This window comes from Toxorhynchites rutilus, chromosome 3 (genome assembly GCF_029784135.1).
Source record: "Toxorhynchites rutilus septentrionalis strain SRP chromosome 3, ASM2978413v1, whole genome shotgun sequence".
Taxonomy (NCBI): domain Eukaryota; kingdom Metazoa; phylum Arthropoda; class Insecta; order Diptera; family Culicidae; genus Toxorhynchites; species Toxorhynchites rutilus.
This window is the reverse complement of record NC_073746.1, coordinates 141,874,363-141,891,005: the sequence shown is the minus strand read 5'-3', so window position 1 is coordinate 141,891,005 and position 16,643 is coordinate 141,874,363. Positions and strand designations below refer to the sequence as shown.

Sequence of the window (16,643 nt, the reverse complement as noted above, 5' to 3'; positions counted from 1 at the left end):
GCTCAGTGTACAATAGAACTTTATTTTTATTTAGGCAGTGTTGGTTTAGAAATATTTGGCGATTTGCTTAGGGGGGTCCAAATTAGAGAGAATTCTCGTATCCAGCTCTTACCAACGCGATTCGTTGTTAACGAAAGCTGCCTCTTGGTGTCAAACATATGGAGATTCCATGATGAAACGATGCCTAGCTTTTATTAGAAACAAAAAATATTCTAAAAAGTATAAGACGTAGTAAAATTGAATCCATATTTTTTCCAATGAATGGCATTAGTAATTTGTATCTCGGATTGTATAGAGAAACTAACGGAATTATGTTTGATATAGCAGCAAATTATCAGACAAAACGATGCATTTTTAATTTATTTCGGATCATTCCAACAATGCTTAAAGTTTACAATGTTATGTATAATCACAATGTACCAGATATCTATGTTGATTAATGAATTCGAATCATGCATATGGTTTTTTTTGTCATCTCGAGAATTTATTGAACCCACAGCAACATGTATTCCATAAAAAAAACTATAGGTTAGATATGCGAATTCAATGAAGATTCAAACAATATCAGCCATGTCTAATGCGCGGCCATAACGAAAGAATCAAACTCGGCATACTGAGCACTTTGTCTAATAATTTCAGAGTTCAATGTGTGCTCCATCACTCCAATTTTAATGTCCATGTCACAAATTTCTTCTTTTATCCTGAAGACCGCTTTTTTAATATTAATCAATGGACCTGCAAACATATGGAAACATGAGTACTTTTCAAAAATAATTATAATTATAGATCATACTTCCGTCCGTCATTGAATTTCCTCGTTGATCCATTTGAATTTTAATGTTCTCCAATTCATTTGTTATTTTAGATAACTCGTGCTCTCGCTCCGCCTTTTCTTTGTCACCTTCCTTAATGCTGTTATTCACCTGGTTGTATTCAACCAAAATGCTCTTGTACTTTTGAATCAAATCTTTCAGGTCGTTGTTCAAATGTTTTTCGCGACTTTCAATCTTCTCCATCACGTAACTGATATCGGTTTGTAAAGACTTCAATTGACTGTCCGTCTCTTCGGTGGCGGCCTCAATATTCAACCTTAGACTTCTCATCTGCTCCAGATGAGCTCTCCAGTCACGTGGATCAGTCTTTACCACCACTTTGAGCTGTGGCAATACTCGTTCCAACTCAAGTCGCCAATTTTCACTGTCAGTCAGTGAATCCACCTTATATTCTTTGTTTACAATTTTCTTATTTTTCGGATCAGAAAAGTTCAAATCAAACAAGCCATTTCCTTCGTCGTCGCTCTCATCACTTGCCCCTGTCATCTGTTCCTCTTCCACTTTCTCTAGAATTATTTCTGAGTCGTTTTCGATCAGGTCCACCATAGGATCGTCTTCTTTCTTGCATTCTGGCCGTTTCAACTGGAATTTCGTCAATTTCAATGCCTGCGAAGCTAGACAGTCCATAATGTAGATGCAAATGGGGCCAGCTCCTTGTATCAGTTTGTTCGTTTGAAAATCCGTGGGAACATCCTTTGATGAGAACAAAATTTGAGATGGTTTATCGAATTAGAAACCCTATTCAATACTAACCATTTCCTGCAAGACTCGAATAATTCTGGAAATCACCATATTTGGATCGTCAAACTCCTGTGGTTGATCGAAGGATTTGCCAATTTTCCGAATCAACCACGCACATATCGAAGTAAACATGAAGAACTGCTCGCCAGGATTGAACGATTTCAGGAAGTAGTATCGGTTGATTTGTTTCATTTTCATTTCCTTCAACAGTAACCGTTCGTAGTTGAGAAGTTTGAGTTTTTCCATCAAATCATCTACTTGATAGGAGGACACGATCGAGGCACTGTTTTGATCTCTGTCCATAGCAAGGCCATACTCGTGGCGAAACATCTCCGATGATGTATTTTTTAAGGAAAATTCCAGTATCACAACACAACATAACAAGAATTTAAGCCGATATGATACATTTCCGATCCCACAACAAACGGAGTGTCCACGTTGCTATGGAAAATGGCGTGCATCATTGCGCATAATCGAACTCTTTCAGGATGAGAGTATTCTAATTGTTTTTCATATTAGGTGTTTATTGTCACACATAATGCAACTTAAGCCTGCCATATCAGATATCAGAAATTAGTCGGCAGTGCCAGCATGGATTCCCTCCCGGTGAAAATCGTAGCCTCGTGTCCTCCGAAATGTGACGCTAATCACAAAACAACACAACCGAATGGAAAACGTTCGTCATTCTGTGTTCTACAGGTATATGCTAATAATTGTGGAACAATTATTGTATCAATGCAAGGAACCTTATCTCCCAAAATATAATTTGCTATACATTCTACTCTCCTACAAACATTGACCGGACCCAACCGCACACATTCGTAGAGCGCTCAAACCCGTTTTACTCATAGCGCTGTAATTGAAGTGCTGTTGCATAGAAACATTATCAGTATCGTTTCCGACACCTTAATGAAGCCATCACATCATACTTTAGCTGCAGAGGCATTCTAGAAGTGTAGGGCAAAAAACTATAGTGTTTTCACGAAAATGAGTCCCTATTATGGAATGTACGTTGTTATCGGCCTAATATTCAGGGTATTAGAAATCATAACAAGTTTTTTGAAACTTAATGTAGTGTTGGAAACATTGGAGGCACGTTTTGGAAACATTATAATCGGACGGTAAGTACTAGTTGAAATCCGATACAACATTCGAGCAAATCGTTTGATACTTAGTTCATCACTGCTTAAAAGAATATAAACTAATATACTTGCAGAAAAAGTAAAACGATACAATATTTTAGAATTCAAAATTCTCAAATTTCCAAATAATCTATAGATTCCAGATAACGATATATCTTTTATTGTTTTGTGGATTGTTCCACGTTTCTCCAAATATCTCATTGGTGCTAATTTTAAGCCACAATCGATTGTTGAACACGAATACATAAAGCACACAGTTGCTAACGGTCCAAACTCTTATCTAATCAACGCGTAAAGCTAGACATGAATCGGATGGCGAATTTTAACAAAATCCGTACACACTCTTTCATTTATTTAACAACATATTTCTACTCGATCACAACGCTAATGACCGTCTTGTTTTTAATAGAAATGACGACCGCCCGAAAGAAGAATCCCCAAAAGATAGCGTCAGCAAAACGGAGATCGACCACATGGCGTCCCTGGTAAAAATCTGGTGGAATCGAGAAGGGTCGGCAAAAATGTTACACAGCTTCCATCAAGTCAGGTATACATTTTAGGCAGAGCAAAGAGCAGTTCCGACTCGTCGAAGAAATACCTCATCTTCAAAACTACTTTATATGAAAACAAATTTATCAAAACTCAGAAGCATCATACTGAAATATTTTCTAGAGTACCACTCGTTGTGGATGGTTTGGCAGAGGTGGGCCGAATTCCGAAAAGTGATACATCCAAACAAGACTGTCTGAGGGGCGTAAAAATCCTGGAAGCCGGTTGTGGAGGTGGTATATTGGCTGAGGATCTAGCCAAACGTGGAGCACATGTCGTGGGTATCGATCCGTGCAAAGAAATGATCGAGCTAGCCAAAACTCATCTGGACACCGAATCGGCTGATTTGAAGGATCGTATTGAGTACCACTTGATTACTGTTGAGGAGCATGCGAAGGAATTTGCTGAGAGGTATGACGCCATCGTTTGCTCCGAAGTGATGGAGCACGTGGACCAGAAGGAGTCTATCTTGGAGGCGTGCGTCAAATGTCTAAAGGTAAACAATATGCAAAGTTTTATGTTACGAATATAAATTGCTAAAAATTATTGTTCATTACAGCCTGGAGGGTCCCTGTTTATTACAACTGAAAACCAAACCATGCTGGCTTGGTTCATCTTCATTATCATCCCTGAGTACATTTTGAAGTTCATTCCCAAGGGAACGCATTACTATGAGAAATTCATTGCCCCAGTGCAAATCTCAAAAATAATTGAAAAATACGGATGCAAAACACTCAGAGTTCGTGGTTTCTTCTACGATCGAATGTCTAATAGATGGAGTTTTATTGGAAACGATGATTGTAACTACGGACTACATGCTGTCAAAAATTAGACTAAGCTATTATGCGATAAAAAAAAGAGCCATCAATAAACCCCAATCATTGTCGCTAATTGTGTGTTACTAATTGAAAATGGTTATAACTCTCTATAAGATATGTTACCAAAATGCTTTCCTTTCAACTAATACTCATACAGGGGATAGACTGATAAGGTTTATCAACATTTTAATAGTCTTAACTTTCTGTTTGAACATGCACTTCTATTTTCCGGTTTCAATCAGAAAACGCGACTTGTGAATTTGTCACTAACGGTTTATTTTAAACAGTTGATTTTATTCCAAGAGGTGACTACTTCGTTCGAGATTTTATTTTCAACTGACTTAAGTCTATCTATCGCAATAGATATTTCAGATATCTATAGTTCTCTATTGCTTATCTTCGGCCCTATCGACGATCGTGAAAGCGATCGATCGTTTATGGGCTGATCTTTCGTATCCTAGCTGCTAACGATTGTAGTAATTGCACGGTGGGCTCATGCCATGCGAATATCAGAAATTCATTTCCTAAGTTGCTATAAAACTTTGGGCTAATGCTTAAACATACCGGCCGCCTTGAAATGCAATTTGCTTTCAACCTTACACACATATGAGCTATAACTGTAATTTCCTATCCGGATGATACAATATAAATTAATATGAAAAATCATGAAATGCTTCTTCATGAAGCATAGTAAACATTGCTTCGTGCAGTATTCAGCGTCTCCATTATGATGGGTTCCCATATGGATGAATGTAGTAAATATCTTCGCCTGACTGGTGATGTCCTCTCGATGTATGGACTCATGGACTGTAGATGGAGGTTCTGCCATTCACGATGTGAGAGCCACAGCATGGTGGCTCCATTGATGCTATAAGTAAAATGAGAGGCGATTTTTTACTAAGAATTGACAATTGGTAAACGACTTCCCTGATCTGCGGAGGCGGTCCGCCTCCGCAAGCGCGTTTCGCGCTTCCGATGACCGATCGACTGATGATGAATATGTTGTGGAAATTGATGTGATCTCTTCTCTGGAGATCCCGACGTAGAATCCTCATGTCCGCTCTTGTAGATCTGATTCTGGATTATGCTGCGCGAGTTCAATTTTTGTGTCCTGCCAATTGAGTAGAAGAGTGATTGATTGCGAGAACAGAAACGATGTCAGGATACATAACTTCGCGTGGAGGTAACTTTACCCCCACTGTTTACTTGACGCCCTATGAATTTAATGAACAGGAACTTAGATGAGCTGGGGTTGATTTTCCAGAAAAATATGCCCGTGATTCGCTGAGATGACCGGCAGCCATGCCTGGCTGGAGATTTGCTATGGAGGACATACATTTTTTTGAATTTTTATGGAATAATTTATTAACGAAAGACTTAACTGGAATGCGGAGACCCACTGGAACGTAGGTCTCCGCAGCGCTATAAGCGCATGATGAAGGAAAAATTATTCCTCAGTTGATGGTGACTCGTTGTCTGCTATCGGCAAAATGCAGACTTTGGAGATGGCTCGCACGTAAACTCCGTCCTTTGTGCGTACCTTAACCACTCTGATGTTACCATCTTCGCCGGTGTGTATATCGATAATTCGTCCTAAACTCCATTTGAGAGGGGGTAAATTCTCATCTCGCAGCAGAACCATCGTGCCAACGAATAGATTTTTCCGCTGTTTCGTCCATTTCGTACGATTTTGTAAATTTGATAGATATTGTGTCGACCATCGTCTCCACAATTGTTGGAGATAGTTCTGGACACGTTGCCACTTGGAGAGTCTCGATTCCTGTATTTCTTGTAAAGATGGTTCAGGAATCGCCATTAGAGGTCGATTTATAAGGAAGTGTCCTGGTGTAAGGACGGTTAAATCGTTCGGATCGTTGCTGAGAGGTGTAATTGGCCTCGAGTTAAGGCAAGCTTCGATTTGAGCTACTAAGGTGGCCAATTCATCTGAATGAAGTATGACATTGCCCAATGTTCTCTTCATGTGACTCTTCATCGATTTGACTGCTGCCTCCCAGAGACCGCCAAAATTGGGAGACCTTGCCGGAATAAATTTGAAATTTATATTTTCAGTAGCTGCTTCCTTCGATATCGATTCTCTTTGGTTATTGAATAACCTTCTCAATTCGTCCAATTCACGCCGAGCTCCGACGAAATTTCGGCCATTGTCACAAATGATAATTTCTGGACGACCACGGCGTGCGACAAATCGTTTTAACGCTGCGATGAATGACTGAGTTGTGAGGTCTGCGACTATTTCCAGGTGGATAGCCTTGACCACTAGACAAATGAACACTGCGATGAAACATTTGATTGGTTTACCTTTTCGATACGGATACTGGACGTTGAACGGTCCGCAATAATCCACTCCCACTCTCGTGAAGGGTGGTGCTGGTGTGACGCGTTCAACTGGTAAGTCACCCATTATTTGTTCGTGACTTTTTGGACGTGTTCTGAAGCATTTGAGACATCTGTGTATCACTTTGCGTGTTACATTTCTTGCTCCAATAGGCCAGAATCTCTCGCGCATACTGGAGATCATCAGTTGTTGGCCAGCATGAAGAAGGGTTTCGTGATAATGAGTTGCAATCAGCGTGGTGAGTGGATGACGGTTGTCCAGAATTAATGGGTGTTTGCGTCCAACGGAAATCTGAGCATAATTCAGCCGGCCGCCGACGAGAAGTAGTCCGTTCACGAGACGAGGATTCAATGATCTTATTCGAGATGGAAACGTTGTTGAATTTTTAGTTTTTAACTCAGTCAACTCTAGATGAAAGCTTTCCTCTTGTGCCAATGCAACCAATCGTAATAGAGCACTTTCTCGCTCTTCGTATGTCAGAAATCCTAATTTGCGGTTCTGACAGTTTCTGCAGTTGTAGATAAATCTCCTTACAAGAGCTACGATCCGCACTAGATCCGATAATTTAGATTTCAAAGTGAAAATGAAACTGGTTTTTATTTCTTGAGCAGGAGCTGAAACAGTGGCTCGTTGCTCCACTGTCGCTTGATTTAATTCTTCGATTGAGTATTTGACCGATTTCGGCCATTCTTCTTTCTCTAAATGAAGCCACTGTGGCCCATGCCACCATGTTTGATGGTTCAATAATTGATCAGGTGTCATTCCACGTGACAATGCGTCTGCAGGGTTTTCGGCTCCAGCCACATGATTCCAGATCCCCTTCCTGGTTATGTGCTGGATTTCTGAGACCCTGTTCGCCACAAATATATTCCAGCGTGATGGCACAGATGATAGCCAACATTTGACTATCATAGAATCCGTCCAAAAATAAGGTTGTATTGACAGTTTTATACTTTCAGCCGCCTTTTCGAAGAGATGACTGCATACAAGCGCCGATGATAATTCCAACCGTGGGATAGAAATTTTCCTTTTCTTTTTCTCGAGATTGTCAATTGGAGCAACCCGAGATTTCGCTGTGAGAAGCGACACAGAAATGGTTCCGTTAAATGATATGCAACGTAGATATAAGCAGGCTCCGTAAGCCTTCTCGGAAGCATCACAGAACCCATGCATTTCTACGGTGATTATGTCGTTATCGAATGCAACCCATCGAGGAATTTCTAGGTGCGATAAGCCAGCCAGATTGCTTCTAAACTTCAACCACCAATTTTGATGCTCTTCGGCCAGCGATACATCCCAGGAACACTTTGTTTTCCAAAGTTCCTGGAGAAAAACTTTGGCCTGAACTGTGACAGGTCCAACTAATCCTAATGGATCGAAGAGCTTTGCGAAATCGGACAGAATGATTCTCTTGGTGATTTCAGATGATGAGTGCCACTGGGGCACAGTGAATTTAAACATGTCAGTGTTGGGTGACCAGATTAATCCGAGTGTTTTGATGTCGCCTGATGGCTGTAGCTCTAAAGTCGATTGATTACTTCTAAGGTGAATGGGTATCTGTTCCAGGATCTCACAGGAATTAGTACTCCACTTACGCAGAGTGAAACCGGCAGCGCTGAGTAGCAGAATAAGTTCTCTGCATAATTTCGATGCTTCATCGATGCTTCCAACACTTTTTAGCAAGTCGTCGACATAGAATCCGTTGAGGATTGTTTCTGCTGCGATTGGATATGTTGGTTTATTGTCTTCTGCGAGTTTCTTCAGACAACGAGTAGCGAGATACGGTGCAGGCGAGGTTCCATACGTAACCGTCGTTAGTTCGAAGGTGCGGATGGGTTCAGAAGGATCATCTCTCCACAAAATGCGTTGAAGATGATAATCGGCTGGGTCCACATTTATCATCCTGTACATTTTCTCTATGTCAGCTATGATTGCATATTTGTGGAGACGGAATCGTAAAATTATCGAGTACAGGTCGTCCTGTACCACAGGGCCTACCATTAATGCAGCATTAAGCGAAATACCACTGGACGATGGACATGACGCATCAAACACGACACGCAACTTGGTTGATGTACTATCGGGCTTAAGTACCGCATGATGAGGCATATAGTAAGGTGTTTGCATGGATTTCTCCTCGTCAATAGGTAATACCTCGCGCATGTGGTTCAGGTTTCGATACTCATTAATGAAATTAGAGTACATTTGTTTGACATTTACATTTGCGTTGAGTCTTTTCTCCAACGCTGAAAATCTACGCAAAGCTATCGATCTCGATTCGCCGAGACGATCGATTAAGTATGGTTTCTTGGGTAAATGCACTATAAATTTTCCCGAACAATCTTTCTTTGTGGTTCGTTCGAAATGTTTTTCGCATGCGGTTTCTTCCAACGAAAAAGTACTAGTGGTACGACATAATTCTAACTCGAAGAATCGCATTAATTGATCTTCGACAGATTCGGAAGAATGTGAGACGATCGATGAATAACAGCATGCTTCGTCTGGAATTGTTCCCGAGACAATCCAGCCCAACTGTGTGTTCTGTAACGTTGGACCAGATTCGGTCAATTTGATTTGCTGACTTTCTAGGATAATGTCTAAATAAATTTCTGCTCCTATTATAAGATCCACCGCACGAGACTCGTGGAAAGTTGTATCAGCTAAGACGACTTCATTAGGAATTTTCCAGCTGTTTATGTTAATACTTTGTACGGGAAGGTTAACAGTGACACGTGGTAGCACGTGGAATTTCAATCGCGTCGTGTACTCTGTGACACAAGAATTCATTTCAGCTAGTACTGCTTGAGTTGAAGCTGTGCATGAACCTCCAATTCCGACAACAGGTAAATGTTCACGAGATCTCTTAAACTTGAGCTTCTGGGAAAAGCTTTCCGACATGTAGCATCGCTGCGAGCCAGAGTCCAGCAACGCACGAGCGAGCATCGAATTTCCGTACTGATCCGTGATGCCTACAACGGCAGTGGAGAGCAACACTGTACGTGAAGTGTATTCTGTATTCATTGCGGGTGCAGTGTGGTAACTTGTACTGGGGGTGTCTGTGGCGAATTTGTGTGATTGAGCTTTGCTTGCATTTGTTGTTGGATTATCGTGTGATTCTGTGTTGTGTCTCGTTATTTGCTGAATGTGTGTTGAGCGATCAATTGGCGTTGAAAATGTTTGATTTCGCGGTGGTTGCGGGTTTTGTCCTTGGTATTTCTTAAAAGACAATTGTCCTGACTGTGGCTTAGCTTGTGAACCCACAGTGGGTGATGAACTCGAATGAAGTAGCGTGTGATGGCGTTGACCACAATGGTGACATGATCCCCGCGTGCAGAATCTGGCTATATGTGCAGGTGACAAACAATTAATACATAGCGAATTTCTTTTTACTGCATCTAGTCGGTCTGGAACATTCATTTTAGAAAATTTGGAACATTTGAATACAGAATGAACAGGCTCTGAACAAAAAGAGCATTTATTTGATTGAACACTAGCGTGACTGATAGTAGGACGATATAACTTTCGATTGTCGGACTGTATTGCCTTTGTTGGCGTGATAGATTGCAACATTGAACAGTGTGATTTCAGAAATTTCATTATCTCTTTATATTTCGGAACTTCTTTACAACTATAATGAGACTCCCAGTGTCTCAATGTGGTTGGGTGTAAACGTTTACATAGCATGTACTGTAGTAAGGTACTCCATCCTTCCGTCTCCTCACCAATTTTGTTTAACATTTGCAAATTTGTTTCAAAACCACTAACTAATTTGTTTAGTGATTCGAAATTCTCCTGACGTAACGGCTCCAATGCGAATAAGGAATCTAAATGCGTCATAACCAATAATTTCTTGTTCTCATACACACTCTCCAAAGCATTCCACGCGATAATATAATTGTTGGAACAGATCTCAATCGATGCGATTTCCTGCAGAGCGTCTCCGGTGAGCGATGTTCGCAGGTATGTGAACTTATCCATATCTGATAATCTAACATCATTATGGATTAAGTTCTTATATGTATCACGGAAAGTAACCCAGTCCGACATCCGTCCACTAAACGAAGGCAGTCTGAGGTCTGGAAGTTTCACTCGGGACTGTGAATCAACCGTGGATTGTCTCGAACCATTTGGCATTGGGTGATTCCTGTTTGCTGTTGTGAGATAGCTCAGAATAGTTTGCTTCAAATCGTACACAGAGTTTTCAAAATCTTTGATGATGGTGGCGTTGATCGTATCCCTTTGTCGAATTCGTTCCTCTTCAGTCGCTTTGGTTTCTGTAAGTTCCATGTCATCCGCATCGTCGGCTAAGATCTCCATTTGCATTCGAATATTGATGAATTTCTCCAATAATTCGTCCAGTTTGGCTAACCTCAGTTCCAAGGATTGTTTGTCCGTTCCTTCCTCATAGGACTGTACGAAATCAGCCACATTTTCCAGCGAGATACGTAACACACGCTCTTGCTTGGACAATAGCCTTAGATTTTCCGAAGGCATTGTTGAAGACACTTTGTTTCACTTGAACAATACTTGTATTGTTGTAGACCCAATATATCTTTATCTTCTACAATGGCGTTATTGACTGACCGCGCGCAAATTGACGGGACAATGAGATCAATTTATAATGATTTTCAATAGAACAAAGCAACCACGCTAACCGACCAGCAAAATTGACAATATCAACCGAAATTTTTAATATTTAGTCAAGGCTCAACTCAGCTTTTAAATATTGGAACACAATAAGTTTCTCATGGAAGCAAATATCGTTTATTTTATTTCTTCAATTCGCTCAATCACATGCAACGCGTCGGTCTCACATGCATCAAAGATCCGCGCCACAGACTCACCTGCTTTATACCCAGTACTTATCTTAATCATGCAATCTCCAGTCCTATTCCAGCAACAGCAGCAACAGCAGTTTGTTCGAACAGCGACAGCGCTCTAAATTCCTGATCAATGTGTCCTATAGGTCTTCCTCGTAGATAAAATTCAGCAAACTACGTGTGGATAAGCTATCAGCGATGGCGATGTGGCCTTCAGCCAGTGCCACAATATTTCTTCTAACACGATGTCACTTCCGCGTTTCCCGACGATCCGGTTCTATCGGACCAAAATGTTTGAACATGCACTTCTATTTTCCGGTTTCAATCAGAAAACGCGACTTGTGAATTTGTCACTAACGGTTTATTTTAAACAGTTGATTTTATTCCAAGAGGTGACTACTTCGTTCGAGATTTTATTTTCAACTGACTTAAGTCTATCTATCGCAATAGATATTTCAGATATCTATAGTTCTCTATTGCTTATCTTCGGCCCTATCGACGATCGTGAAAGCGATCGATCGTTTATGGGCTGATCTTTCGTATCCTAGCTGCTAACGATTGTAGTAATTGCACGGTGGGCTCATGCCATGCGAATATCAGAAATTCATTTCCTAAGTTGCTATAAAACTTTGGGCTAATGCTTAAACACTTTCGAAAAATCTACTTCGGTCGACTCTTTACTAACTTCAGTGCGGCCAACTGACATCGAACACAACTTCATATGAATTGGTCAAAATTGTTTGAATGTGTACTCTAACAGAAATGCCAAGTTTAGGTTGATCAAATTTTAATCATTCCACCCTTTATCAACCTGTAGAAGATGTTCAGAACTCGAAGAAAATAAATTAGTTGTGGTTGATTTGGAACGTTAGAGCTCGGGCAGGAGGTGCGCCGTTTAGCGACATGTTATTGGAATATTCAGATCTCGTGGTGGCGTTGATAGAGGATGATAACATGGTAATTGGATAATACATTTGAAAGTCATATTTGTTTCCATGGTAATCGAACCACAAGTGCTGGGCAACGAATTAAAACAAATATCACAGGAAGGATGATTGGTCAGCGATTTCCCCACGATCATATAAAAAAGCAAACCCCTATTATTTTTTTAATTCTTCATATTTGAGACTTTCAGCCTCCTGGGCTAATTCGTCTCAGACCCAGTTTAGAAGCTATAAGTTATTCAACGTTCAAACGATCTATAATTGTTTCTATTTTCAAACGATCGAGAGGTGTACCAAACTATCGAATGGAAAGCAATTATCTTTATTGCTTGCACATAAAGGGTGTGTCACATCAAATTGCATCACGGAAAAAAACGCTGTAGAAATTTAATTTTTAGGAATTATATCTTCAGCTTTCGCTTATAATCAGATAAGAGTGTATAGATCACGTTGGCCATGCTTCACTGTCAATTTTTCGTAAATTTGGAAAAATGTCGTCGAACGAAAAAGAGCGTCGTGAATTAATCCTGCGCACTCATTTCGAGAATCCGGAGTTGTCACATCGGGACATCGGTAAGATGCTGGGAATCGTCCAATCCACGGTCAGCTGAGCACTAAAACGATACTTCGAGAACCTAACCATCGACCGGAAGGTGAAGAACGGCAAAAATGGATGCTCCGTCAATGAAAAAGATCACAAGCGCGTAGTTAAGAAGTTTAGACGTGATCCGAGAAGTTCGGTCCGGGATGTCTCCAATAAGCTGAATTTGTCAAGTTCATTCGTCCAGCGGACCAAGCAGCGGGAGGACCTGCGTACATACAAGGTTCAGAAGGCTCCTAACCGCGACGAAAGACAAAACATGATGGGGAAGACGCGAGCCCGGAAGCTGTACACCGAAATGCTGACGAAGCCGCATTGCCTGGTAATGGACGACGAAACCTACGTCAAAGCGGACTTTCGTCGGCTGCCGGGCCTGTTGTTCTTCTCCGCAGAGGACAAATTCAGCGTTCCGGAGGAGATTCGCAAGCAGAAACTATCCAAGTTTGCCAAAAAGTACATGGTGTGGCAAGCGATCTGCTCTTGCGGAAAGAGGAGCGCCCCCTTCGTGATGACCGGCACGGTAAACGGGCAGGTTTACCTTAAGGAGTGCCTACAGAAGCGCTTACTACCACTATTGAAGCAGCACGAGGGCCCGACCATCTTCTGGCCGGATCTCGCTTCGTGCCACTATTCAAAGGACGTGTTGGAGTGGTACGAAGCCAACGGGGTCACCTTCGTGTCAAAGGAAATGAACCCGCCCAACGCGCCGGAGCTTCGCCCAATAGAGAAATATTGGGCGATTATGAAGCAGGCCCTCCGGAAGAACCCAAAAGTTGTCTAAACTGAGGCGGACTTCAAGAGAAAATGGATTTCTGCTCAAAAAAAAACTACAACCTGACGTTGTACAGAACCTTATGGACGGGGTAAAGAGGAAGGTGCGAGCATATGGGCTTGGGCTCGAAGTATGAATAAATAGAAAATGTCAAAAGTTGTTTAATAGTTTTTATTTTACTGTCTAAAATTTTCAAAAGGATCGGTCTACTGGGCGAATTTCTACAGCGTTTTTTCCGTGATGCAATTTGATGTGACACACCCTTTATCACTTAGAATATAGTGATATGTGCAAGCAATAAAGATAATTCAAACAAAAGAAGTTTGGGTTTCCGAGAGAAAACTTTTCCAAACAATGGCTGTACAGAGACAAAACGTATAAGATTAAAAATTGTGGCAGTATTCCAATGTTCAGTTATTACTAGAAAGGTGGTAGTACCCGTGCCCAGCTCCGCTCAATAAGCTGCGACCCTCCCAGTTCTAGGTACTACAAGGGTGGAGGCATCTGTGTTCAGATGCACAAATTGGGTGGCCCTCGCAATTCCAACTACTACATCGGAGGTTTTCCTCCGCGAATCTAGCTCCTACAAAAGTGGTAGCCCATTCCTACAATAAGGTGACAATAAGTCGCCAACAGTACGGAGTTCGCAAGATTTTTTCCAAGAGCGCCGAAAGCTATAACGGAGAATCACTACATAGTTGATTTTGTGGACAACGAATACAAAGCAGATACAAGCGTTGAAGATGATTCAACAATGACTCAATATTCGTAATTTCTGCTCTAACTCAGTCGTAATAATATAGTAAGACAATAAGTAAGAACCATATGTGGTATGTCTTGTCTCACGTCGCGTCTTATGAGTGTCGTGAAGTTCATACGTTGCATATAAATTAAAAATAATAAGTCAATGAAACAAATTTCTCTTAAATCCCACGTTTTTTGAACCTTTTACAAAACTACTTCGTCGCTCTTATCAGTTTGAACAGTCAAACAACTAAGCTTGATGCTTTGTTCGTAGCTCCACCACGATAGGGTCCAACATTTTCGAACACGAAACATGAAAATCGACTCTCCTCTCAGTCGTTTCGCTTCGAGCAGGACTACTTCCATAAACGCCTTCCTCTCTCTTGCTACCGAGTCACAACAAACCCATTCGCCGTCGAAAATGACTCGTTCATCAGTTACACTCGCTCTTAACGCTCATCAATTCATTTTTAGTTGAAGTAAACTGGTTCTAACTGGCATGGCGAATGAATACAAATCAGCCTCTCAATTCAACCTCACTTCACTCCCCCACTACTACTCCACCCCGACATGTACCTCGTTACCCGTGTACACAATCTTATTTGAACATCCATAGATAATGAAACGAAAATTTGTTTTCCGATGCAAAAAAAATGGGTATATTATACCTACGATATAACCGCAAGGTTGACGGGGGACTATCGTTGGTTTAGCATTCATTTGTATTTAATGATTAAATTATTGATTGAATGAAACCAAGAGAATACTGGAGAAGGAGGACCGGCTGAAAATAAACGTTGCACCAAAGACCGCGAACCCTCCTAACGTCCCCCGACCTCAGCGACCGATAGATTATTTTTGGGCGAACCTCAAACGGAGGATCTACTCCAATAATTTCGTGGACAAAACGGAGAAGCAGCTGGTCACCAAGACCACGGACCATTTTCTGGTTATTCAAACTGGCGTCGTCTTTTGAGAAGCGACAATTAACGCTCTACGAGCTGTATGCAAATTTAGAGAAGAGAAGATATCCCAACTGGATCTTCTATCTCAAAAATAGTTATTTGATACGGAAATTGTGATGTGGAAGTTTCCGATTGTGCCTATCTTCCAACTGAGAGCAACCACGGAGGATTTCTTCCCAGGAACAGAGAGACAATTTGTAAAGAAATACAGCAATTATTCGTACCCGGGTTACGAATCCTGACTCGTCAAGCAGCGAAGCTGCGCGTAGCCTGTCCACTTCGAAAGTATGTTCCGAAGCCTCCTCTGTCGTCAGCTCTACCTAATCTTGTACGTCAGGGATTATTGGACCGTTTACACACACTGGTTTAGACCATTTAGGACCAATACAGGTCAATCATGGTCAAAACTTGGTAAAAAGGTGGGGTGGCGTTATTACCCCGCTTTGCTATACGTGCGGTACAGCGGTATACCTGGAAGTAGTGTCTGCGCTGCACTTGAGTTTAATTTGCATAAGCGCACGTTCATAACAAACACATATTCTCTCTTGAAACGAGGTGCACCAAATTCATAAACACGAGAGCGCGAAATGAACCCGGCGCAGAATTCAGATACTAAACATCGCTTCTCACTTGTGTGATGCGCGCCTCATTTTATACCCCGCTTTGTCTTCGCTTGTTCTAAGCAAAACATAAAAACAACAGCGCGCCTCCATGCAACCGTATACGCTGGTGTGAAAAAAAAACTAAACAGAGAAAGCAAACCGCGGTGTAAAACAGGTATAAAAAACTGTTCAAAAACTGTGTTGGCAACAAAACATTTCATCTGTGTTTCGGAGCGTGCTCATTCGCTAGAGCACATGTGTATACAAGGAGTGAGAGCTCAACTGGGTGCAAAAAACTTGTTACACCACGTTGCATGCTGAAGACTGTTGCGCAGTCATGTATAATGATCATCAAGCATTTTGTGGCATGTCGTAGTTCTACGGAAACTGTTGGTGACATCGGCATGAACTTCTTTAGAGCGAGTAAAGGTGGAAACAGAATGCCGCGTTGTGCGTTGCTTCTCATCAGCTGTCATTGCTTGTGTTTTGTACTAAAACATTCGCCCGACGCAGTCTGTTGATTTGCGGCCACCATGTAGCATTCGCGTCACCACTTTTCATGTAAACAAAAACAAAATAAAATTCGTATGAAAATCTTGTTTTTTAAAATTAGCTTTTTCCATATCAAACTAGTATACTATTTAATAGAAAAACATTTTTGGTTGCAGGTGGTGAAAAAGTCTCATACGAAAACTGTTTATGAAGACAACTCTATATTATGATGAAAAAGTTCAGCAACAATGTTGAAATTGTTTA

At 41.2% G+C, this 16,643-nt stretch overlaps 3 protein-coding genes across 3 annotated transcripts; 1 reads left to right on the top strand and 2 right to left on the bottom strand.

Moving 5' to 3' along the window:
- Positions 1 to 425: 425 nt before the first annotated feature.
- LOC129778732 (intraflagellar transport protein 57 homolog) lies at positions 426 to 2,020 on the bottom strand. The gene is made up of 3 exons (XM_055785813.1): positions 1,587 to 2,020; positions 794 to 1,526; positions 426 to 735 (listed from the first exon to the last, which is right to left on the bottom strand). The coding sequence occupies exons 1-3, from the start codon at positions 1,902 to 1,904 to the stop codon at positions 575 to 577; spliced, it is 1,212 nt and encodes a 403-aa protein (XP_055641788.1). The 5' UTR covers positions 1,905 to 2,020; the 3' UTR covers positions 426 to 574.
- On the top strand, positions 1,963 to 4,136 carry LOC129778733 (ubiquinone biosynthesis O-methyltransferase, mitochondrial-like). The gene is made up of 5 exons (XM_055785814.1): positions 1,963 to 2,273; positions 2,400 to 2,695; positions 3,126 to 3,263; positions 3,389 to 3,761; positions 3,825 to 4,136. Exons 2-5 carry the CDS (start codon positions 2,562 to 2,564, stop codon positions 4,095 to 4,097), a joined length of 918 nt encoding a protein of 305 aa, XP_055641789.1. The 5' UTR covers positions 1,963 to 2,273; positions 2,400 to 2,561; the 3' UTR covers positions 4,098 to 4,136.
- A 1,394-nt stretch (positions 4,137 to 5,530) lies between these two features.
- On the bottom strand, positions 5,531 to 10,933 carry LOC129773533 (uncharacterized). Its single transcript, XM_055777147.1, has 2 exons — positions 10,306 to 10,933; positions 5,531 to 9,408 (listed from the first exon to the last, which is right to left on the bottom strand). The coding sequence occupies exons 1-2, from the start codon at positions 10,931 to 10,933 to the stop codon at positions 5,531 to 5,533; spliced, it is 4,506 nt and encodes a 1,501-aa protein (XP_055633122.1).
- Positions 10,934 to 16,643: the final 5,710 nt, after the last annotated feature.